At 36.5% G+C, this 27,434-nt stretch overlaps 1 protein-coding gene and 1 pseudogene across 1 annotated transcript; one reads left to right on the top strand and one right to left on the bottom strand.

The window, feature by feature from the left end:
- Positions 1-7,059: 7,059 nt before the first annotated feature.
- LOC149248592 (glyceraldehyde-3-phosphate dehydrogenase GAPCP1, chloroplastic-like) lies at positions 7,060-8,763 on the bottom strand. The gene is made up of 5 exons (XM_089456081.1): positions 8,679-8,763; positions 8,419-8,516; positions 7,555-7,697; positions 7,223-7,306; positions 7,060-7,138 (listed from the first exon to the last, which is right to left on the bottom strand). Exons 1-5 carry the CDS (start codon positions 8,752-8,754, stop codon positions 7,075-7,077), a joined length of 465 nt encoding a protein of 154 aa, XP_089312207.1. The 5' UTR covers positions 8,755-8,763; the 3' UTR covers positions 7,060-7,074.
- A 14,311-nt stretch (positions 8,764-23,074) lies between these two features.
- Positions 23,075-24,887, top strand: LOC149248591 (phospholipase A1-Igamma1, chloroplastic pseudogene; annotated as a pseudogene).
- The last annotated feature ends 2,547 nt before the right edge of the window (positions 24,888-27,434 follow it).

The following is a 27,434-nucleotide window of genomic DNA, read 5'->3' as shown; positions in this document are numbered from 1 at the left end:
AATTCCAAATTGGAGTGATTAACTCACTCTACATATAAGAATGAAGTGAAATGGCTGCAAGCATTATCTCTTTCAAAGTTCACCTCACCAATATCAAGTAATACACATATGAATGAAAAATGCTTCCATTCACATTACAAATAATATACAACGAAAAATATTACCATGCACATTACAAATTCACTACCATGATGAATGCTTACATGTTGGTCTCGTAATAAAGAAAGGTCATGCATTGAAGAATGATATGACACCCTTGGTCAAGTACATAGTTAGTTTTCCTACACTTAATTTCAAGAAAGGTTTTATGACTAATAAAAATAAGTTGAGCACAACTTGATGGTCGAAATAATTTAGCTCCTAATAAATCAAAACAATTAAATAACATTCAAATTAAAATCCTTTAAATTAAACATTTATGATTGCAATTTAATACTTGTATAACAATTTCCACCTAGTTTGTGGAAAATGGCTTTAACCCAAGAAATCAATTTTAACTTTGTGTTATAATATTTTTCAATTTATAAAATGTAATTTATTTTATATTTTATTGATAGTGTAAAGGTCACATGTGAGATCCAAAAAATCTATGCATATTTATAGTGACGCATTCCAAAATCATTCTAATTGGTACTCAATTGTCAATTAATAACTATAATATAAATTCTATAATATAAATTCTATGTACATACACACGAATGCATTATGAAGTTTTCTAACTATAATATAAATTCAATGTACATACACAAAGGTAATTATGAAGTTTTCACAAATTTTTAAGGTAGTTTGCTTAAACAATGACTATAATTTGATATTACATTCAAACCTTATATTCCATAAATAAAAAATAAACAAAAATTCTAAAATCATATTATAACTAAATAAATTTGTGAAATATATGTGTGTGCGCGCTCTTTTATGATTACCTGGCTTATCCTTGGAGTAGTCGTATGGTTGTCTCAATGATTAAGCCATGATTGTCTCAATGATTAAGCCATGGGAGTAGTCATATGGTTGTCTCAATGATTAAGCCATGCATGTACTGTGAATGACTCATTAAATCAGTTATTATAAAATACAATGTTAAAACATAAAAAATAAAACAAAATTAAGTTATATTGATAGTTGTCATAATATTTAAATATTTATTTGTGATGTTCTTGTTGTAAAAATAATAGTTTGGGTTTATAGCTTGCACATGATTTTGGATCTATTGTTTCAGACCCATGGTTTTGGTTACACATGGTATTGTTCTTGTAGTATTTCTTTGTGTAGACTATTTAAATATAATATATTTCTCACAAAATAAATAGAGAGTGAAAAATAATAATTCGGGTTTATAGCTTGCACATGGTTTTGGTTACACCTGGTATTGTGGCCGTCGACTCGCAAAAAAATAGAGTGGGACGCATAAGACATTGGAGTGGAGGTGAAGTTTATTATTAATAAAACTAATTGTTGATCATTTCCCATGGTTTTCCACGTAAACTCTTTGTGTTGTCTTAATAAATTATTATTGATTTAAGAATTATTGTAATTTATTTATTGATTGGTGTTCAAAATAAAGAATATTGAGAACATTTTTAAACATGGTTACAATGTCTAATCAAACAAATTAGAGATTTTCACAATTTTTTTAAATATATTTATTTTTGGCTTTTTAGGTGATTAAATAGTTTGTCTTTATCTATTTAAAGTTGATATAAAAATTGTATTTTGTTTTTGTTTTTTTTTCTGGGTAATTCTTAATAGAGACATTGGTAATGCTTTATAGACACATTGGTAATGTTTACTAGAGACATGAATTGGTTTATTTATAACCTATTCAAAATTATTTTTTAATTATTAATATATATATTTTTAAATATTACATATCAACTTTATATTAAACATAAAAAAAATTACGCATTTATTTGGTATTTAATTGGATATTGAAGTATGAGGATGAGAAGGAAAAGATGCAAAAATATTTCTGCATACATTCAAGGACATGATAGAGTTTGATGAGTCACAAAATTCTGAGGAGGCTATTACAAAAATGAAGTACTACTACGAGCAATCTAAGCTAGGAATGATTGGAAAGAAAAAGGAAGCCTCAAATTCAAATGAAGGAAGCACAATCTAGGATAGGAATGATTGGAAAGAAAAATGAAGCCTCAAATTCAAAGGAAGGAAGCATGCAATTGCACAGAAACTAATTGGAAAAAGGAAGGGAATTCAATCACCATTAGCAACGGTGAGTTTTAGAAAAGGTTTACTAATGTAGAGAGAGACCTATTCACTCAGACTGTGAGAGAGGACGCTAAGGGCTATGGAGGGGAACCACATAAATGTTGAACTTATGATAAAAACCATAGGAAGTGGGACTACCCATGAAAGAATGATGGCCTGAGGTTATAAACTGCATATTGATTTTCTTATATAAATCAATATTATTTTATATAGCTAATTAATTTATATCATATCACACTTAAATATGAAGTGAAAACATTACTTTTATATGTATAACTATATATATATATATAATATATAATATATATATATATTTCTATTAAAAAATAAATAAATTATTTTATATACATATATAATTTGAAACCTATGAATTATTAGTTTTATTTTAATATTTATTAGAAAGGTTGAGTGATGTTGCTAGGTGTTTATTGGTTCCTCTGACTTTTTTATTAGTTTCTATTTTTTTTTTAATTTAATTTGTATAAGTATTGGATTTAGATGCGAAACAATCATTGCCTAGATTTACAGTTAGATTTCACATCATGTTATATTTTACTTATTGAATATCTATATTCCCTCTCTTTGATGTACAAACATGTTCATGATGGTGCTGTGTTGGGAGTAATTAAAATGAAGTTGTATAATTATATGTACTTCTCAATTCTTCTCATTGTTAATATATATTCTATGATATCTTTATTTATACTTTTTGTTACATAAGGATATGGACATGCAAAGAATATTTGTCTCCTTGAAATAGAAAGGTTTGTTGCTTAAAAAACATAGAGAAAGGATACAAATATCTTGAGTGGAACTAAGACAAGGAACTAAAAAAATCATATACACATAGAGAAAGGACACAAATATCTTGAGTAGAACTAAGACAAGGAACTAAAAAAATCATATAATAATTGTTAAAATAAATAATCCAACTAAGAATAACATCAAGGATACGTATACCCATTAAATCTATACAACTAAATTGATAGAGAGAAAGGACCATATTCTTGGGATTAGAATGAACCAAAACCATAAGCATCACACTATCTATTACAATGGCGAGAGTACTAGTCCTTCTACCTTGAAAAGTTTAAACAAAAGATAACTAATGAATAAGCATTGTTAAACACAAATGTAATAGCAACAAGGTTATACAAATAAAGTAGCTCCCCTCTTCATATGCCCATAAATCACAAAAAATATTCTAATATTTTAGAAGAAATACTAGGGAGACTAAAGGATAATGTGCCAAATTTAAATTACAATTCTCAAAACCATAAAAATTCCCACCAATTCCCACCTTAATCAATAAATGAACAACATCCAAGGCTCACAATAACACCTTATTTATAGCCCTAGCATAATCAATCCACTATTGCAATTGCTTTCCATTCTTGTCAGCCTACAATAATTACTCCTACAAATTTGGCACAAATGTTTACTAAATCTTTTAGCCAAATCCAAGACAAGGTATCCAATGTGAGAAGGGTTGAGAACCATCCTCAAAACTCTCCTGTGAAATTAATATGAGATAGGGTCCTATACAAACATTAATTACTAAAATGATGCACGTGATCAACCATTAAGGAATGTGATATATGATATTTTACTCATATTTTTATGAATTCATATAAGTTTAAAAAAATGACTAGTTTAATTTATTGTTCTAATGTCTTCCTTATAATTGAGAAATCCCCTAAAATAATTAATATCCTAAAATACAAAGTCCAATATAATATATTTTCACTATACATTTTAAAATTATATATAAATTAAAAAATTAATTTAATATAAATAGATATTTATTTGTTTTAATATAATTTTATAAAACTTTATTACTCTCATCAATATATTATTATGTGACTATATTTTATTTATCATTTTTAAAATTTTAAATATAAATAAAATAAAATATAAATTTATGTAATATTAAGTACAAATTTAATATGCTTAAATTTTATAATTTAATATATAAATTTACATTAAATTAATCTACATAATATATAGATTTACATTAAATAAATCTACATTACAACATAACTATATTAATGAAATAGAGTATAAAACTTTATAATTCTTACAATTATCTAATTAATAGATATAATTACTAGAATATAATTATAACATATATCAAATTAGATAGCACCAGATCTACTAAATGATATGATATTTACCATTCTAAAAATACACTATATTAAATGAAAATATAAATAATATTACATCTATTGATATATCGATCTCCAATAAAATTTTAATATATTAAATATATATATGAATAATAATACATCTACCTTCAATATATCGATTCTCCTATAAAATTCTTTTAGTCATCTAACATTGTTCACCTATACTTCGAGTCGAATCTTATGGCAACCGACGTCGAAGGTTTCCATCACGCTCACGGTAAGGTAAGGTCTTGTAATTTGATCCATTATTACTCTACCCTTCTCCAAAGAATCAAATTCTATTTTTAATGAAGATATTAATTTTTTTTTAACTATGTTAAATTTGAGACTTTTTAAAGTAGTTTTGATGATTCCATTGCAAGGAATTGAAACATACATTGTGTAGACCATTAAGTCGTCTCACGAGAAAACCCTAAACCCTTATGAATGTTACTTTGATTCAAAAATTATCACAAGGCCAAAAATGTATGTGCTGCTTTGGAACTTGACATTATACATACCACTCAGTCGTCTCATAAAAAAAACCTTATGAACTTTAATTTAATTAAAAAATTACAGTGATGAAATGGGAGACTACGACTTATCAAGCAAGCTTTCTCCTCGATCTTCCAATTTTTGTGCAACCATAACTTACAACACTAAATTCAAAATCCTTCCGCCAATAACGCAAATAATTTCACTTGCAAGCTAAGCTTTTACTGAAGGATTTCCGCCTGGATATTGAGAGAAATTTGAGGAAATGAAACCCTATATACTGCAATGAAGATTTATATTTCAGTAGCGTTTGACATTGCAATCAAGATTTATATTTGGGTAGTGTTTGAAATTCCAATCAATCATTCTTTGTGCCATGTTTAAACAGATTTATTATTTTCTCAATACCTGGTGTCGGTGCGTGCGAATACGGAACTATAAGAGAAGTTTAAGCTCCATAGTGATATGTTTATTACCAAAGAAGCACTCTCAGTGCTAGATTCGAACTGGAAGCGCACTTTTCAAAGTTGCAATTGAGTTTGAACAAGGAAATAGTTGGATAAAATCTCTCGGTGAAACTTTGTTAGGTCCGGGCAAAAATTCTAGTTCCTCGCTAGACAGAATACTAAGAAAGAATAACTCAGTTAGCAAAAGAAAGTTGCCATGAATATATATGGAACACGAAAACACCCTGTAAATTATTACCATAAAAATTGTTGTCCTAAAATAATAACAATAGAGGCGTGTCAAATTAATTTTCTTCATATTCCACCACTGCGCCTGCATTGTCCATCTTTCTGACATTACAGAAGCACGCAACATTCTGAAAATTTGCTTCAATTCGCCTTCACCCATAATTTTTGGTTGGTTCGAATCTAGATCGAACTGGATATGGTATAGCTAGAAATCTGCGAAGTACTCCAGGTCTTCCTTCTAATCCTCTTATAGGGAGGGCATTTTTCATTTCAATTTAAAAAGTTTACATGGCACAGCCCACCCTCTCACATTTCATTTCAAGCGGGACTGTGAGTTTGAAATTTTGAGCGGGACTGCGAGTTTGAAATCTTGCGCGCGGAGGTTTCGTTGAATGTGTGTAGGTGGACCGTGCATTTTCATTAACCACGTCCACTTGCATTAAGTCCATCCAAGTGATTAAGTCGGAGCGGAGGAGCCTGTCAGAGCGGGAGCGGCGCTGGAGCCTGCCGCAGTCGGAGCTATGGAAACCGCCGGAAAATAAATCATGATATATGGGCATGCATGTTGGTGAATCACCAAGACAATCATTGCCTTAGTGACTGTTTTTAGGAGTTGCCCAAAAGATTTTAGACATACAAAACAGTAAAATATCTATTAAATTGATTGGATTTGACTAATCCCAAACTTGTCCCTAATGTAAAGCAACCAGATGCCCAAATTCATGCCAGCAAGATGATTTTATGAATAACAAGGACAGCTGCGAGGCAGCGAGTCCCTGCATCAAGTTATTTAAGGTCTACTGACTCCCGGGCACATGAGTTTGTGAAGATGAGTTAGCACATGCTATCCTAAGAAATAGAAAGCCAAACAGCAGCAGCAAAAACAACTTGTTAAGAGTTCGAAACACTTTCGAAAAGGTAATGTTGGTTCAACTACTAAGTCATTCAAGCAAATGGTTTGTTTACATATGCCTTATGGTTTCAGCCACAGGAATCAAAACGAACAGATTATAACATAACACACATCGACCAAATGAGGCTAGACAGAATGTCAGCGAGAACCCAAGTAGGCAAACTAAAGCCATGTGTGAGATCAAGTCCACCACTCGGTTGCTGCAGAAGCAATGTCAAGCTTATTAGTCCATATCATTAACAAAACAAATCTCACACTGAAAATGCCAAATGCCTTGGCATCTACTAACAGATTACACGTGTTTCACAAATGTAGAACTCAAGGCTATACCAGCCTTAGCATCAAAGATACTCGACGTGTAAAGGAAAACTTGAAAATTCAGCCGTTTATCTAAAATACAAAACCAAAATTCCACTAAGCTATTTCATGCAAGTTCTTACCTTGCATCACCTACAAAATCATTCGAAACGACAACTCGGTTGCTGCAGAAGCAATGTCAAGCTTATTAGTCCATATCATTAACAAAACAAATCTCACACTGAAAATGCCAAATGCCTTGGCATCTACTAACAGATTACACGTGTTTCACAAATGTAGAACTCAAGGCTATACCAGCCTTAGCATCAAAGATACTCGACCTGTAAAGGAAAACTTGAAAATTCAGCCGTTTATCTAAAATACAAAACCAAAATTCCACTAAGCTATTTCATGTAAGTTCTTACCTTGCACCGCCTACAAAATCATTCGAAACGACATCTTCATCAGTGTATCCAAGGATGCCTTTTAGCGACCCTTCAGATGCGGCCCTGACCATGTATACAACACATTATAATACTAATCAAGGCTTTAAAATATGATACTAAGAGTGATCAGAGAAGAAGCATAATTAAGGCTCCAAGATGATTAAGAGTAAAAATATGACACTAAGAGTTATCAGAGCAGAAACCATAAGCCATAATCAAAGCTTAATTAAAGATGACACTAAGAGCACTCAAAGCAGAAACTATTTTGGAACAATATAATGTTTTATCGTGGCAAGGTAAAAGGACAATACTTCATTGCTGCTTTTATATCATTGTAAGATGCTGGTTTCTCAAGGCGACATGTCAGATCCACAACTGAGACATTGGGTGTTGGTACACGGAAAGCCATTCCAGTTAGCTTTCCATTCAACTCTGGAAGGACCTTCCCAACTGCCTGTAAAATATAATGTCGAAAAGTCACCATAGATATCCTATAATCTCCATCATTATTCATTGCAAGCCTTACAAACAGCAAATTCCACTTAGTTCAACAGATATAAAGGCAATAAAACTAAATGAGAGAGAGAGTCGAAACAGGGGAATTAGAAAACAACTCTTCCCAAGTGCTAGCTTTTGAGTTTGAAGAAAGATCCTGGCTAAAGGATCTTATATGACTCTTTGATTCTGACAGAGGAGGATCTGATGTAACTACATCTTATAATAACCCTGGACAGTGTTATGACCTTCTAAGCTTAAGTCTGAAACTCTTTTACTAATGATTTGAATTGGCCATGATAAAAAGACGAGAAGAAAATTAACTAGCTAGGACAAGGTTAAAGTGGATACCGATTGCGCATGAATTGCTTTTCTGACATAGGGATTATTTGCCCAAATGTCCGAAAGAGAATATTTGTCCTGTTTTGCAGTATGAACCATTCTGTTGGTAGAATGTGTTAGAAAAGATCAAGTATAACAACTGCAATTATGAAAAAAGTAGAATGTATTAGAAAAGATCAATTATAACAACTGCAATTATGAAAAAGGGGATGAAATGTGTAACTTTACACAAAAGCATATCAACGTTACAATAAGGAAATACTCAGGCAACTTGAAACATATCCATGAAATTTTCCATCAATCTATATATAGAGGCCCTTTCAGTCAGATATGCATACCTTTGCAGCACCAGTTGAGCTTGGAATGATATTTTGTCCAGCACCACGACCTCCACGCCAATCCTTCATAGATGGACCATCTACTGTCTTCTGTGTAGCTATTTATAGAAATTTCATTTCTTTGTCAGATATATACATTTAACAAAAAACAAATTACAGGTACAAGAACTGAATACACATCAGATAATAACATAAGAAATTCATAACAACTTTATTATCATTTTAAATTCAGGACTTAAAACAAAGAGGCCCATGCCTACCTGTTGTTGCATGAACAGTGGTCATGAGGGCCTCAGCAATACCAAATTCTTCATTCACCACCTGTAGCCAGTCCATGAGTATTCGTTTCAGTTTTTACGGTGAGCTGATTTTGACACATAGTTATGACTCAATGACAATGTTTGCAGGAAGTACATTTGTCGATGGAAAAATATAGATGCAACAATCTTAAGTACATTTGTCGATGGAAAACTATATATGCAAACAGAAAAAATACAATCCCTGTAGCAGTGGTTTCCAAGAGATCATAGCATCATTATTCTCTAAATCATAATTATCAGTGTTTATTTACACATTGGTTAATGTTAAGGGGCATACCTTTTAGAATTGACAGTAATACTGTGACCATCAATTTCAAGAGTCGTATCATCAACAATATTCAAGCTCCCTTTGTATACCCCATGAGTTGAATCATACTTAAACATGTAAGCCTGCCAGCCACAACCGCAAAACAGAAGTTTAGTCAAATTTCGGTCAATAGGAATGCTACAGTAATGCTGTAAAAAAAAATTCAGAACGGTATAAGGCACAAGAACAAATTCCATCAAGTTAAAGTTCAAAGTATGCACTGAAATTAACCCAAGGAACTTGCTCAACGTAGAGAAATTATCCTACAGCAATTGCTTGCATGCTAAGTAACAAATTGCTAGAGTCAAGCACACCTTAGAATCCAGAGAAATAAAGTCACTTAAACAAAAACATCGTCATGCAAAAGCAGCCTCCCAATACGACCAAATCCTGTACACAGAACAGTTTTGATCTTACTTGTTTGATCGTGAATATTCTCAGTGTGGGTTACATATCACAATCTGATTAGAATATTTATACATAGGAAACAATAAGTAAAGGTACTCACCATTTATTCCTATCTTGGTCCTCTCCTTTCCCGAGGATCCTGCAAAAATAATGAATGATTAAATTTTTTTAGTAATTACTGAATCCAAATGCAAGACATTGCCCACGACAAAATCTGTCAATCTGATTTATTTCCTGTTCTAGTTCTAAAGAAGACAACACAGAGAATGGGCTTGCTAGTACTTACTTTGAACTCTAGGAGGGGCCTCTGTTGCAGTAGCTCTAACTGGCTGCAAAGTCCTAGCACTCTGACATCTGTTAAGAGAACACGAAAACACATTACCTACCCGTAAAGCGTTGTGAGAATATTGCTCCCTTTAAGGTGAAGATGCCAGTCTTAACATTAAAGAGCAAATTTAACACCGTAAAACTATCACTGGATCTTCAGAACCCACTGCAGCATTAAGCGCCGCACCCGAGATTCCGTAATACCAATAACATAGTTCCAACTTAAACGTAAGGATACAAACACGCAATCTTTACTGTTTCAGCAACAACTCAATGTATGCTTACAACTCAGCCCATGGCAATCAACCTGCCGAGATGGATTCAGCAGATCTGCTCAAAAGAATCAATGAGGGTGTGTTTTACACACCCATGGCAAGAAACCGAGAGTCTAACGAGAGATGGTCGGATCAAGACTGGGCAAATACGGACGTGGTAATAAACAGGCTAGTAATAAAAAGAAAAAACGAATAATTAAAAGTTATATAAAAAATTATTAAATAAAATAATATGACAATTAGAATATATAAATATATAAAAGTCGCCATAGCTGGACCGCTGGACTTCATGCTACCGCATGGATACCAAGTGTCGCGTTACCTGCACCCTAAGATCGCCATGATCGAGCGACGAAGCTGGAATACGTTGTAAGTAAAGATAAGAAATCAAAGAACCATCCAGTATATGCCGTATAGGAATACCTGGGATGTTTCAGCCTGTGTGTTGATCCTGACGGTACAGAAAAGCCAGAGACATATCAATCTGTGGTGACTCAACCAATTCCCCCATATCTTCCTCTTCTTCCTGTTCTGGGTTCATCCAAGTCCCGACGGAAAATCCCAATGGCACAATTCATGCAGTGAATGAATGGCTTCTGTGCGCAGCGGGTGAACCAATTTCTGTGTGCAGTGGGTGAACCACTTGAGTTAATGGCTTATTTGAATGGCTTCGTGCAGTTAATGACTTGGGAGGAGGTAGGTGATGTTGTGAACGGCTTGCTTTCTTTGCGCTGTTAGACAACAAATTCCATGCCTTCAGAAAAATGGAATAATCTGTGAATTGCATGCAGTGTTTAGCAGTGGCTGAGCCGTTTTTTTGGCTCATTCTGATACCAAACCCATTGCTGCTTCGATGATCTCTTCAGCTCCGGCAATTGCAGTTACCTTGGTGGACGAAGACGACTTGCAGAGGTTTGGCAATTGGGTTGCTCAGCAGGCGATATTTATCGGTGCTCCAGAACTCTGTAGCATGGGTTGGGGAACCTAGTTAGTTTCCAGAGAACATTTCTCATCGTGTTCTATTTTATTTCCAAAAACAAGATATGGTAATTAGATCCACCAAAATCTATTGCGGAATCTCAAAAAATTTAGACTATATTATAACATTGTCAACAGTCAATTTTAAGCCCTAGGGACAACAATGGCTTCAATTTGAAGAAAATGACCAGGTTTTAATTCATTTACAGAAATTTTCGTCTCTGACTAACTAGAGTACCTGGAAATCTTTGTTCAACAGGGCTCTGTGCGGGGCTGATAAATCCCACCAATATATTCAAAACACTGAAATGAAAGGAAGTAATAGCCCGGCTATGGAGAGCACATGGAATGGTGGCGGCTTTCATCACATCCCAGCCTCTTACAGAGTCTCGTTCATGGGACATCCCAGCCTCCGGGGAGGAGTTCTTAGATTCGTCGTCGCAGGTTCGAACCCAACCTGATCTCGGCCAACAATCTGTGACTGTGCAAGCGACGCCGGTGATATGCCATGGCCCAGGGATTTCTTAACTACATGAAGATCTTGCCGTCAAAGAGAAGGGATTTCTTAACTACATGAAGATCTTGCAATCCTAACAATCCTCCATGATATCAGTGTCGTCATCAAGCCTTCTAGGTAAGTTTTTCATATGCCCTTTATTCCTAGCAAGATCTATTTCAAAAGCAGCAAGCAGCTCCACTAATATGAAATCCTGTCTGAAAGAAGGTGAAGATACAGGGCTCCGCTACCAGATCTAGTTCTTCTAGCAGGTGAAAAAGTAACTAAAGTAAAGGGGTAGTTCATAGAGGCTGCCATACCTGAAAGCAACTCTCGTGAGCTAGACAGAAAGCTACTACCAGAGCTAGCCCAACCACTGGTTCAAATACAACTGATTCCGAATCAATAGGCTTTCGAACTAAAGGATCCGTCTCCGGGCGAGGTGATAGCAAAGAGAGCATTGGTTTTCATTCAATCTCCACCGCAGCGACAGGACCAGGTTCAGAGCTACCAGCATCATATCGAGCTCTACCAGCATCATATTGAGATCGAGCAGTTCCACCGCCTTAACCGGCAATTTCTCGCAGGCTAACCTCACATACCCTGTTCAGCACAACGATCTGTAGATCAATATCGCGAACCAGACATTTGAGGGCCTCACGACCTGCCAGGCCATGCGAGAGCAGAATCCAAGGTACGACATTAACGATTTAACGCCTGGAATTAAACTCGTTGCGCCCCTTTGCTGCGCGTGCCCAACTGCTAAACAGGTCGCCAAAGGCATCAAGTTTATTCTCTCCTACATCGCAGATCCGGACGACAATGACGATATAATCACGGAAAAGTTCAATATAGTTCATGCAGATTTCATCTCACAGCTGTTGAACCATGGTGCATCATGGCATGCACCAGCTGCCAATGCCAATGCAGAACATTGTAACAGGGAACACGGAGCTTTATTAAACCTTCGCATACCCGGGCGGAAGTAATGCTAACATTAAAACCAGACACCCGTGACGGTTAGCGAAAATGCACTGCGCTTATAGCTTTTAAGCTATGGTCGAGCCTCTTCCGCCTCGGGAAGAGGCCAAATAAGATGGCCAAGCTAAGTTGCGAATGAAACTTAGGCATATCCCCGCACAGAGTATTTCCAAACTTTAGGATAACAACCGAATAACACATCGAACTAATGCTATCTCCGTCCGGAACGATTACTATAGTCCCTGCCAGATGCCAGATGGCAGGCAGATCTGGACGACAATGACGATATAATCACGGAAAAGTTCAATATAGTTCATGCAGATTTCATCTCACAGCTGTTGAACCATGGTGCATCATGGCATGCACCAGCTGCCAATGCCAATGCAGAACATTGTAACAGGGAACACGGAGCTTTATTAAACCTTCGCATACCCGGGCGGAAGTAATGCTAACATTAAAACCAGACACCCGTGACGGTTAGCGAAAATGCACCACGCTTATAGCTTTTAAGCTATGGTCGAGCCTCTTCCGCCTCGGGAAGAGGCCAAATAACATGGCCAAGCTAAGGTGCGAATGAAACTTAGGCATATCCCCGCACAGAGTATTTCCAAACTTTAGGATAACAACCGAATAACACATCGAACTAATGCTATCTCCGTCTGGAACGATTACTATAGTCCCTGCCGGATGCCAGATGGCAGGGACTAATAATAGTAGTTAGTAAATAGAAACTTACTATTTCATCAACTTTAGGAATAATAATAGTATTCCATACATATTGAAAATGATTTTTGAAGTTGGTGTATAGTTTGTTCCCGCAGAGATGAAGTTTTGTGAAGATGTGTGCACCAGGTGCTTTATAAATAGTAAAGCTTTATTGAGAAATTTCGTATCAATGCATCCGGGAGGATTGTATCTAATTATAGTTTGCTACGATTGTATTTAATGTATTTGTATTATTAAAATTTTATTTAAAAAATTTATAAGAGAATAGAATAGAAGTATATAATTTATATAGTTATATTTAATTAAATGGTTAATAAATATTGATATCCATCAGTATACTTTTCTACCATTTAATTTATAGTTATTTAATTATATTGAAACTTAAAAGTGTTTTTCTGGAGGCTTGGGGCTGGGTAGATTTAGCTAATGAGATACTTCAATTTTCTTCCTCCCAAGTTCAATTAGTTTTTACCAGGTTGCACAGTTTTTAGCACATTGCATTCCGGAATCTCGCGGCTCAGACCGACTGATACTCCCCAATCGCCTTACGCTCGAAGCCAACGCCTTTCTCCTCGCCCTGCTCCGCCTCCTCCGCTTCCGCTTCCATGGCTGTCGTTGCAAGAGTATTTTTACATATATAATCTAATTTGGGATGGCTGGTTAAGGAGGCCATTGAAGTGTTGCCGATGAACACATTCCATGGTAGTAACCCCTAGAGAATAGTGATTCTGCATACATCAACAAAATGAACATTGCGGCTAGATGGTTGGGTGGAAAATCTTGTTGCAGGATTGATAGACTTGACCCTGACCACGACATCGCAGGGTTTATACGCATCGTATCGAGCAGAAAACAAGCCTGGACCTGCAGAGAAGAAAACAAGAATTTGTATGCCATTACAGTCTATGCAGATCAACCATTCATACATTTGTGCCCTTGTCATCCCATTGTTGATAGTGACCAGAAATCGAGCAATAATTATTTGCACCAAAGACACTAAATGTGCCTCTGGTTCTTGAGGTCGTTTGGTGTCTGAAACACCGTGTTGCACTTTCCATACAATTAAACACATTGGTAGCAGCTCTGTGTTGCTTATGAAGTCTTGCCATAGAGATTGGTGTTGGGGTTTCACACTGCCCAGCAAATTGAATCAACCAGCGACTAAGCATTCAGATCCATCTATCCTCTCAGAGATTCAGTTCCAAAGAGATATGAGGCATGGGGTTGTGGCTTGCAGTGATAGTAGAGGTGAAGAGTTGCAGTGATAGTAGAGGTGAAGAGATGATGTTAAAATAAGATAATTATTCTTGCATGAGGAGTTAGTTAAACATATAGAGTGCATTTTAAGGCGAGCTATTACTTGAAAAGGATAAATACTCTTCACCGGATTTATTGTAATTATCATATTTTATGTGATAAATAGAAGAGCCGCAGCTAGTGTGTGAATTCACGCTTTGAAGAGTCTTTTCAACAAATTAGTCTCAGAGCAAGGTTACACAGAAGAAGAACTGATCCGTAGTGATCCGTGTGAGAGGATTTTTTTTTTTTGCTGCTGGTTTTAGCATTAAAGCATCCTACGGGTTATACACAGAAGAACTGATTCGTAGTGATCCGTGTGAGAGGAATTTTTTTTAGCTGCTGGTTTTAGCATTAAAGCATCCTACGGGTTATACACAGGGCACTATAACGCGGTCCGAACCGCGTTAATACTCAAAAACTTATAGCAATTTGCATGCACGCGAGTTCCGTGATTTTTTGAAGCGTTAAAGCATTAACGCCCTGCTCTGGATCGTACACGGTGTTTATCGCGTACCATTCATATGCGTTGACTACATATTCGTTGAGTGGGAAGCTTTATTAAACAGAAGCCACTTATTTTTTTTTAAATTCGTTGGATTGGCTATTTAAAGGTGTGAGTGTTAGTATTTTTTTTAAGGTTTTTGAAAAAACTTAGGGGCTTTATTACAAGGGTATTTTTTGAAAAAGATTTATTTTGCAAAAAGTTTCTTTCTTTTAAATTTTTTACCAAATAAAAAAAAAAAATAGAGTTTTATTGAAATGGTTATTTTTTTATAAAATTTACAAAAGGAGAATTTTAGGGTTTTTTCAAAGAGAAATTTTTGGAGAAAGATGGTTTTTTGAAATTTTCAACCCTAGTTTCCATAGTTTACAGAGAAAGATTATGATGTGTGGGCCATTAAGATGGTGACCACATTGTGGGCACATGATGTTTGGGATTATGTCAAGTTTGGGTTTTCAGAACCTAAGAATGAAGAAGAAGAACAAGTTGTCAGTGATACAAAGGGGAACAATGGAAGAAAGACAAGAAGAAGAATGCACATGCGTTGCAGCGTATTCAACAGGGAGTGGACCGAGCAGTGTTTCAAAATATTATGATCATGTCTTCATCAAAAGTAGCAAGGGATACTTTGGCGAAAAACTATAAAGGTATGGCCAAAGTCAATATTGTTAAGTTGCAGAATATTAGGAGAGATTTTGAAAGTCTGCAGATGAAGGAAACAGAGGACATCGATTCTTTCATGAATCAGGTCATAACTGTCGTAAATCAGTTAAAGATTTATGGTGAAGAAATTAAAGATCAAACAGTGGTTGAGAAGGTCCTTAGATCTTTGTCTACCAAATTTGATGTTGTGGTAGCAGCCATAGAAGAAGCTAAAGATTTGGCATCATTGACAGTTGATGAGTTGATGAGATCACTTCTATCACATGAGGCAAGGATAGACACAAATAAGGATTCCACTTTAGAGACTCCTTTCAAGAGTTAAGTTTCTATTTCAAGAGACAGAGGTCGAGGCAAAAGTAGATCGAGAGGCAGAGGACGAAGTGGAAGATATGGTGGTCAGAAAGATGGCCGAGAAGAGCATGAACATGCAAGTGGAAGAAACTACATAAGCTTCAACAATAATCAAAGAGTTGACAAATCAAAGGTGAGATGCTATTATTGCAATAAATTTGGTCACTATGCTTGTGATTGCAAAAAGAAGGTAGCTGATCAAGGGAACCAAAGAGCTAATGTCACTATAGAGAGTACTAACTCCATTTTCCTAGCTTGACATACCATGCATGAACCTTCTGCTAGTGTGTGGTTGTTAGATAGTGGTTGCAGTAACAACATGACAAGCAACAAGGATTTGGTTGCAAATTTCGATCAATCTGTGAAAACAAAGGTAAAGTTGGGGACTGATAAGACTGTGGTAGTAGATGGCAAAGGAGTGGTCATCATTCTGACCAAGTAGGGGGGGCTGAAGACAATCTCAGAGGTATATTATGTTCCTAGTCTCAAACATAATTTGTTAAGTGTTGGTCAATTGACACAGAAAGGATACAAAGTTATATTTTAAGGTCAAGAAATTGTTATGTATGACAAGCCCCCAAGCAAGCAACTGATAGCAAAGGTGTAGATGACGAGGAATAGACTCTTTCCTCTAATTTTGAATTATAGTGGTTAGGTGAGTTATTTTGCAGTTGCATGTTCTGATGATTGCTAGTTATGGCACTTTCGATTTGGACACTTGTACTTTTTTGGTTTAAGATTGTTGCAATAGAAACAGATGGTCAAAGGATTACCTCCCATCAAAGAACCTACTAGCACTTGTGAGTGTTGTATCGTGGGAAAGAAACACTGTGAAAGTTTTCCAAAGGGAGTTGCATATAGAGAAAAGCAACCTCTTGAGTTAGTGCATACAGACTTGTGTGGACCTATGAGGACACAGTCAATTGGTGGAAGTTGTTACTTCCTCACTTTCATTGATGACTACAATAGAAAGACTTGGGTTTACTTCTTGAAGTAGAAGTCTGAAACTTTTGCAAAGTTTAAAGAATTCAAAGCCTTAACAGAGAACCAAAGTGATCGACAGATCAAGGTATTGAGGTTAGACTGTGGTGGAGAATATGACTCAAAGGCATTCCATGATTATTGCAAACAACATGGAATTAGAATACAGTTTACAAACAGGTACACACCGCAGCAAAATGGTGTAGCAAAGAGAAAGAACAAGACAATTATGAACATGGCAAGAAGCATGTTGAAAGGAAGAAAATTGTCTAATGAGTATTGAGCAGAAGCAGTTGCATGTGCTATTTATGTGATCAACAGATCTCCTACAAAGAGTGTGATGAACGAGTACCAGAACAAGCATGGTCAGGTATGTCTTGCAGTGTATCTCATCTCAGAGTATTTGGATGTGTAGCTTATGCACATGTGCCTAAGGAGCGAAGAGGCAAATTGGATGATAAAAGTGAAAAATGCATATTCACTGGTTATAGTGAGAAATCAAAAGCTTACAAATTGTATAACCTTGTCACAAAGAAGACCATAATTAGCAGAGATGTTGTGTTCAAAGAACAAGAGTCGTGGAATGGAACTGTAGACAAAACAGTTGATGCACAAGTGCCACTGATGGAAGAAGATGATGTAGCAGAAAAGGAGCAGCAAGAATCATAGGTGAAGACACCAAACAGAGACACACCAACAAGGACTCCAAGATTTTCAGAGCAGCATGGATCTTCAAGCAGATCAACAGATCAAGATTCTCCCAACAATCAATCAGGTGATGAATCAAGCAATGGTAAGAGAAAGATGAGAAGTTTGAAAGATATTTATGATGATTTGGATGTTAGTTCAAATTTTGCATTGTTGTCATTCCAACCTTCTTCATTTGAAGAAGTAATCAGAGATGAAAATTGGGTGCAAGCCATGGATGAAGAAATTGAAGCTATTGAAAAGAATGGCACATAGGATTTGATTGATTTACCAAAGGACAAAAATCTCATTAGTGTGAAGTGGGTGTACAAGACAAAGTTGAATGAGAAAGGTGAAATTGACAGATTTAAAGTAAGACTTATAGCAAAAGGATTCTCGCAGCAATCAGGAATAGATTTTGGAGAAACGTTTGCTCTGGTAGCCAGATTGGATACTGTAAGAGCATTTCTAGCTACAACAACTCAGAACAAGTGGAAAGTATATCAGATGGATGCGAAATCAGCTTTCTTGAATGGAATTCTGGAAGAAGAAATTTATGTGCAGTAGCCTCCAGGATATGAAGTTGAATGTAACGAAGACAAATTTTATAGGTTGAAGAAAGCGCTGTATGGAGTGAAACAAGTGCCTAGAGCTTGGTATAGTAGAATCGACAGCTACATGATCAAGAATGGATTTTGCAGAAGCAACATTGAGCCTACATTGTACACGAAGGTAAATGAGCATGGACAGATTTTGATTGTTTTCTTATATGTTGATGACATGATTTTTACAAGTGATTTTGAGATAGATGAATTTAAAGCAGTCATGAGAAAGAATTTGAGATGACAGATCTTGGTCTCATGAAGTATTTTCTTGGCATAGAAGTTGAGCAATTTGAAAAAGGAATTTTTATTTGTCAAAATAAATATGCCAAAGATCTGTTGAAAAGATTTAGGATGGAAAATTGCAAACTTGTCCCTACACTAGTTGCAACAAGTACAAAGTTAAGCAAGGATGATGAAGGATCAAATGTCTATCCAACTCTATTCAAAAGATTGGTTTGCAGCCTCATGTATCTCACAGCTACAAGACCAGATATCATGCAAGGAGTGAGTTTGATTTCCAAATTTATGGAGACTCCAAAAGACACACATTGGAGTGCAGGAGAAAGAATTATGAGATACATAACAGGAACTAGAGATTGTGGCATAATGTATGCAAGCACAGAAAAGAAGGATTTGATTGGATACACAGATAGTGATTTTGCAGGTAGTTTGGATGATAGGAAGAGCACTTCTAGTTCTTTGTTCTACCTTGGTTTAGGCGTGATTTCAGGGGCATCTAAGAAGCAACCCATTGTGACACTTTCGTTAGCAGAAACATAATATGTAGCAGTAACATCAGCGACATGTCAAGCAGTATGGTTAAGAAGAGTATTTGATGGACTCAAGTAGAAACAACAAGGATCAATAGTAATATATTGTGACAACACCTCAGCGATTGCACTATCCAAGAATAGTGTGTTTCATCAGAAGAGCAAGCATATTGATACTAGATATCACTTTATTAGAGAACTTTTGAGAAATGTAGAAGTTCACTTGAAACCTTGTAAATCTGGTGATCAATTGGCTGATATATTTACTAAGTCATTAGCACAAGATGTGTTTGAGTTTCATAGAAGAAACTTGGGTGTTGTAAGCCTAGCTGAGACATAGGCCAGCAGACATGTTTGAGTTGTCATGAGTCATGTTTTAGTTTAGCAGTCGTAATTAAGGGGGAGTGTTAAAATAAGATAATTACTCATGCATGAGGAGTTAGCTAAACATAGAGAGTCACTTCACTGAGTAATCGAGTATTTGAGTGTTAGCCAAGTCGAGTTACGTGATAGACGTGTGGTTGCATGTCAGTGCACGTCAAGGTGAGTCATTAGTCGAAAAGGATAAATACCATTCATCGGGTTCATTGTAATCATCATGCTTTATGTGATCAATAGAAAATTCCCTTCTACGAGTAAGCAATCAGTGAAGTAGAAGGTTGCTCTTTGTAATCCAACATATTTTGTGCTTTTTTTTTAGCAAGAACATTAGCCTCATTCTTGAAGTAGTGTGGACTAGATTAATGGAATCTAGCACGAGGACCCATTTTGTGGCTTGGGGAATGAGTCACTAGCTCCAAGACGATATTTATATAATATTTACTGTTTTAAACTTAAAAGTTTTTAAATGATCTTCCCAAATCTTCATTTTTTTTTGGTGTACCTTTGCACTTTTGTAGGGAATTACTAGTATTATTTAATATTAAATAATTACTATTCCTATATATCGACCACATTTATTAATATGGTTGATTGATATAAATTTTATACCAACGACATTTACTAATGTGATTATGCTAATAAACTATTATAATAAAAAATAATATGAAGAACTATTATAATAAAAATTAATATGAAAATAACATTTTAGAGAGCAAAAGGTAAGAGACTCGGAAAAGCGTTATAGAAGTCAATGATGAAGGGCGGTGTAGAAAAATAGGACGATGGAATCTTAGTGTGCCTATGTACTGCAATTTCCATGGAAATCTGATTATGGTTGACTGGAAGTCTATGATAACGCTAGGTGTTAAAATTTTGGACCAGAGAATCTTCATGTGGCTTTCTTCTGCAATTTCCTTCTGGAGCATGTTCTCTCATTCTCGGTTTTTTTTCGGTTTTATGAGAGTCGTCGAAATGTCTTTTTCTTTGAAACAAGATTCGTCGAAATAGTCAAGAAGCGCATGGACCGACTTTTATGGAGCTTGATCCTAAATTTGTGTCTTCACCTGCAAACCCACCACTGAATATGTATAACTCATTCCCCTTAAATATGGTAACTGACGTTGACATACGGTAGTTGATTTTAAGTGGATTGCAGATTTTAAGAATGTGAATGGTAATTCAGGTTAATATTCATATCCTGTTGAATATGTAATTTAAACTGCGCTGACGTACAATGCCCAAAAACCGCTCAGCAAAACCATAAACCATTTTATGCATATCGGACCGCTTTTGCGTAAAAGTGGTTTCCGTATTTTTGACTCCGATAAAATTTGGTGCAGACGCGTGGCTCTTCCCATACGTCATCATCTCTGACATATCGGGATGTATTGTTCAGTTATGTAATGCCTTCCGATATTCTCCTCCACCGTCAGATCTGCTCCCACGCTCTCCACTGTCGATTGTCTGAAGCTGCATACGGCCCTGCATCAAGTTAATGTTGCGTGGAGTAAAAGATTTTGGGTTGACCGCCATTAAAGTAATTTAATGAAATTAAATGTGTTCGTAGGATGGTTGGTAAATATTTTATTTTTAATATTTCTTTTATGCACAAACGTATGGAGAACTTAAAGATAGGTATGGTGCATTTAAAGAAAAGCATGGACTTTGTGTTAATTTTTTTTTGTTTTTACTCAATGTAATATCCAAAAAGAAGAAGGAGCTCGTATATTTTTTTTGGTTGACTTTTTGTAATATGTGAGAGCTCGGGGGCAGCAAAAAAGAACAGAGAGAATTTGCACAACAGTGCATGAAAAAAAACAGAGAGGAGCGCATATGTTTTGCAAGCCTGTGTAAATTTTGTTTTTACAGCAGTATGTAAAAGAAGGTTTTACACCAGTAAGTAATATGTTTTCACAGCAGTGAATGTAAATGAGAATTTTACCCAGCACAGTAAATTCTCATGTGGAAACAGAGTAAATGTTTTGTTGAACGTATTTTTGGTGAATCCCTCCCAGCAATGAGGATGAAATATGTATCAGTGATTTTGTTTTAATCAATAGAAATGTTTTTATGGTGGTGAAATACTCTGTTCCTCAGTAAAATTTTTTAAGCTTCCCTGTGCAAAAAGATCCTGTGGAGGTGAAACAGAGCATTGCCTCTGTGTGAGTTTTATTTGTGTGTTTTTTGGGATTTTCTCAGAAAAATCCTCAAACATATCCTAATTAATTTGAATGGTAATTCATATTAATATTCATGTTTAATTTTATATAATCACATTTACTAATGCGATTTTGTTAGTAAACTATTATAATAAAAATTAATATGAAGAATTATTATAATAAAAATTAATATGAAAATAACATTTTAGAGAGCAAAAGGTAAGAGACTGGGAAAAGTGTTATAGAAATCAATGATTAAGGGCGGTGTAGAAAAATTTTAGAGAGCAAAAGGTAAGAGACTCGGAAAAGCGTTATAGAAGTCAATGATTAAGGGCGGTGTAGAAAAATAGGACGATGGAATCTTAGTGTGGCTATGTACTGCAATTTCCATGGAACTCTGATTATGCTTCACTGGAAGTCAATGATAACGCGCGGTCTTAAAAATTTGGACCAGAGAATTTGACTGAAATCTGAGTCGACTGATGACTGCGTACACTGAGGGGTCACAATTTCAAAATGGTCAAGAAGCGCACGGAACGAATTCGTGTGTTCACATGGAAACCCACCACTAAATATCTGTGAGTCACTACCATTCAGTATGGTAACTCATGTTTTTATTGGAATGCAGATTTTAAGAATTTGAATGATAATTCATGTTAATATATGGTAGCTGATTTTAATAGGATTGCATGGAAGATTTTAAGAATTTTAAGAGAAGGTGTCTTTTTCTTTGAAGCATTCGACCGATGACTGCTTACACTGAGGGGTCACAACTTCAAAATGGTCAAGAAGCGCACGGAACGAATTCGTGTGTTCACATGGAAACCCACCACTAAATATCTATAAGTCACTACCATTCAGTATGGTAACTCATGTTTTTATTGGGATGCAGATTTTAAGAATTTGAATGGTAATTCATGTTAATATATGGTAGCTGATTTTAATAGGATTGCATGGAAGATTTTAAGAATTTTAAGAGAAGATGTCTTTTTCTTTGAAGCATTCGACCGATGACTGCGTACACTGAGGGGTCACAACTTCAAAATGGTCAAGAAGCGCATGGAAACCCACCACTAAATATTTGTAAGTCACTACCATTCAGTATGGTAACTCATGTTTTTATTGGAATGCAGATTTTAAGAATTTGAATGGTAATTCATGTTAATATATGGTAGCTGATTTTAATGGGATTGCATTGCAGAATTTAAGAATTTATAAACTCAGGTTAAAATATTTTTAAAATTTATAATTAAAATTGGTATTTGGAATCGATTTATAAGTAGTTTCATCGATACTACCGGGAAAGCTAGCCATTTATGGAACAGCCTGAAGATTACGCGGCACTTTATGGAACAACCTCTTCCCCAAACATTATACGCGTTCACACTAATTTCATTTTTCCTTTAAAACGGCTGCTTCTGCCTTCAATTGGAGGCCGTGCTCGTTCTCTCACATTGCAATCTCTCTTCAACTCCGCACAATCGAAACCCCTCTTTCCATACGCTCTCGCCATGATTGAATCGGCGCACATCTCCTTATCTCACGCTCCGCCGTTTCGTGCAACAAATCCCAGCCATATTCCGGCTGCTACTTCTGGTGACTGCATTCTCTTCACTAAGAAATCGACACTGCCGAAGGCTCTCGTCTGCCAGCCATATGTAAATCTATGTAACCCCTCCGATCTACTTTCGTCCGTAAAACAGAAGCGGTGGTCGCCTGTTCTCGTACGGGCGGTGGAGAAAGCCCAACAGACCGCCCAGCCACCTGATTTGTCTCTTGACATCAAGGTCGTCGACAGGCCGATTGCCCGGTCGATCATCCCTGGCGACCACGAAAATTTTGGGACCCTTAATCCCGTGCAGGAAATTCTCCCGCTCTCGCCCAAAGAATCCCTCGGCCAGGAGAACTGGCGACAGTATCAGGGATCAGAAAACTGGGCAGGGCTTGTTGGCGATCGATTGCATCCGAATCTGAGGCGAGAAATCGTGAGATACGGCGAGTTTGCACAGGCCACCTACGATGCATTCGACTTTGAGCCACATTCTAAATACTGCGGAAGCTGCCGATACGGGCCAGACAAGATGTTCCACAAGGTGGGGCTGGACAACACGGGTTACAACATCACCAAGGTCTCTACGCCATGTCGGACATTCACCTCCCTAAATGGTTTGGCCGACCATCTTCCATGGACGACAATACATGGAGCAGGGACTCCAACTGGATTGGATACGTTGCGGTGAGCACAGACGAGGAGGTGAGGCGCCTGGGGAGGCGAGACATCGTGGTGGCATGGAGGGGGACTGTGACGCGGCTCAAGTGGATGGAGGATTTTCAGGATATTCTCCATCCCATGGGAGAGGTGGGGAGCCTGCACGAGAATTCATCAGTGAAGGTGGAGCGAGGGTTTCTGAGCATATATACCTCAAAGGACCACAACACGAGATACAACAACTTCAGCGCGTCCGAGCAGACAATGAAGGAGCTCGGCCGCCTGGTGGATGTGTATACGCAGAAAGGAGAAGACGTGAGTATCACCATGACCGGCCACAGCCTCGGTGGTGCCCTCGCTCTGCTCAGCGCTTACGAGGTCGCAGCTAAGGGCTTCAATTCGCACAAAGCCGATCCCGACAGGAACGTCCCTGTGACTGTGTTCTCTTTCGGAGCTCCGAAAGTGGGCAACTGGGATTTCAAAGACAGATTAGAGGCGATGGGGGTGAAGGTTCTGCGCGTGGTGAGCAAACAGGACATGGTCCCCAAGATGCCCGGGATCATCTTCAACGAAAGGATGGAAAAATTCGAGCGACTGGTGAAGCCGTTGCTTGACCGTTTCCCGTGGACATACGCTCACGTTGGAGTGGAACTCAAGTTGGATCATCGACGTTGGCGTTTTCTGAAACAAAATCTCCACCCTGCAGAGTATCACAACTTGGAGGGATATCTTCATTTGTTGGATGGCTTCGACAGCTCGTGCGCCCCATTCCGAGGGGATGCCAAACGGGACGTGGCGTTGGTGAACAAGGCCTCCGACATGCTGAGGCCAAAGCAAATGGTGCCAGGAATGTGGTACCAATTGGAGAACAAGGGACTCGTCCGCAACTCGTTTGGAAAATGGGTGCAGCCTGAACGAGATCCCGAGGATATCCCATCTCCTAACCACGTACTAGTGCAAGAAGTACATATCAATGTCTGAAAGTAATGCATTTCCGCTGTTAATGTAATCTAAAAGGCTGATTAGATCATTTACATACAAAAATTTCGCGATCATTGCTTTTTAAAAGGCTTTTAAGCATTTGTTTATGTTTTATATATTCCCGTAATACCAGATGAGAAATGTCAAAATATTAATGTTGTATGAAGAGTCCTTTAAGGATTCATAGTTGTGTTGTGTGTGTGGGAGATATATAATCGGTCAGTTCTGCTGAATATATAAAAACCAGTCACAAAATTTAAAATAGAGGGGAAATAAGATTGTCCTATCGATAACCCACAACCAAAGAAAAATATGTAAATCGCTTTGAAGAAAAACTAACTTGATTATACTGTTCTAAGAAATATATGTAAAAAGCTTTGCTGTGAAATTATATTTTGATATATTGATCTCAAAATGTAGTTTCTTATTCGGAATGTTCCATTCATCCCATCTATAATAACTTTACAACTACGAGATATTTAGAGCAAATAATTGTAATTGTTTCACACGGTCTATATTTCCATAAGAAAAAATGGAGTGTGAACTTTTTAAATATATCTATATATGTGAATTTTTTAAATATATCTGTAATTGAGGTGGTCTTTTACTTACATACCATGGAGAGTTTGTTTTGTCTTTACATTATATGAGTTTTATTTCAACATGTAACACTTCATTTTGATTTCAATCTCTACCACTATAATTTCTGGAGTTAGATTTATCTAGGTTGGGTTTATTCCAATCTTTAACATTTCATTTCAATTCATGTTCGGTTGGGTCTATTCCAATCTTTAACATTTCATTTCAATTCCAACTTTTACCACTATAACCTCTAGATGCTTATAAAAAAGGTTTATAAAATTAATTATTGTTGTTCTGTAAATTTATAATAATTATTAAATATATATAACTTTTAAATTATTCATTTTTAAAATTTATTTTATTATATAATTATATCCACTTTAATATTATAATACAATTTGTTTATATATAATTTTAATAAAGAAATGGGAACAATTATAATCATCGAGATATATTTGTTATATTATTAACTAATCTCATCACCGTGTTTTGGGAATGGGTTATTAATATTAAAATTGAATGAGAATGATATTCAATTCTTTAAATTGACATTCATAATTTGTTTAATATCTGTTATATATAATATTTGAAATTGTTTTTAATGAATTCTTGAAATTAAATTTGAAAAATATATACACAATTTGAATTAAAAAAATATATTGCATATAATATTTGAAATTATTTTTAATGTGCTTTTAAAATTAAATTACCAAAATATATACACAATTTTAATTAAAAAAGATATTGCATATAAGTATAAATAGAGAAATGTTTTTGAGGGATTAACATTTCTATAAACTTTATGAATTTCTCGATATTATAGCTAACAATTTAATCATTTTTTTAAATAAAGGAAGTAGTTTTTGTTTTGTTTTGTTTTGTTTTTTTTTTTTTTTTAAGATATAGAATTTGGTGTTAAATTTACATAAAGACATTAAAAAAAAAAAAATTATTTGTAAAATTAATAACGTTGAGGGGTGGTACGGGAGGTAGAGCAAGTGGGGTCTCTTTTTTTTTTTTTTTTTCTAAATAAAACTACTCTATTCACATTAAAGGTGTACAATTACATCATGACCGAAGTCTAAGGCAACTGCCCAGAAGGAGAGGCAGATAGAAACAGAAAAATTGTCCAAGACAGAGAATTTGGACGAGACCCTGTTATGCAATCCCACGCAGGGGAACCAGTGTTAACCTTCTTGACCTTACTGAGCTTACAAAGATTCCAAAAAACTTGCATTTTGAACCCTGGCTTATCAGCATTAACAAAAATTATTAGCAGTAACAAAAAAATGCCCTCTATAATGGGCCGCATAACCTGAGACAAAGCTGCAGAGAATGAACTAAGCATCTGGAGGCTCCTCCACGATTCTGCACCAGCCAATGTCAGACGGATCCTGAGCATGAGCAGCATCGTTCACAGATGGACCCGGGGCCGCTGGCTCCATAACCATGTTAATAGCATTGCTCGCAGGAACCTTCGGAGCTTGCGCAGAGCATGGATTCGGCACAGAGACTGAGCTAGGGTCCTCCTGATGAGAGATGGACTCTTCCATTTCCTGGGATTCCTCAAGAAAGAGCATCGAAACATGAGCAGTAATCATGGGACGATTCAGGGTGCAATTGAAAGTGAAGATCGCAGAGCCGAAAGAGGGAGAGGACGAGGAGTCTGGAGGACGGGGCTCAAGGTAATGGCTGGGCAGAAGAAAACGCCCTCTCCCACTGCGAGTGCGAGGGTAATGGCCATAAATGAAATCGCTGGAGGGAGAATTGGAGGACGGGCTAGAGGACGCCCGCCGAGGGGTGCCTCTGCGACATCTCATCCTATGGCGAAGACGGGGCATAACGAAAGCAACAACGACTTTGTGGGAACAAGACCAAGCAACCACAGAAGCAGAACACAGGCCGATCAAGCGAACAACCAGACGGGAGCCCAAAGCCTTAGAGAGAATCCAGGGAACTGACTGAGGCAGCTCCGCAGGTCTACCAGAGCAGGAACCCAGCTTCGTCGCACCTATCAAGCCGCTTGAG

Source organism: Pinus tabuliformis, chromosome 7, assembly GCF_031772625.1.
Source record: "Pinus tabuliformis cultivar Carrire ecotype Pingquan chromosome 7, CPIR1, whole genome shotgun sequence".
Taxonomy (NCBI): Eukaryota; Viridiplantae; Streptophyta; class Pinopsida; order Pinales; family Pinaceae; genus Pinus; species Pinus tabuliformis.
The sequence above is the reverse complement of the archived record's forward strand: the minus strand, read 5'-3'. Positions and strand labels throughout refer to the sequence as shown.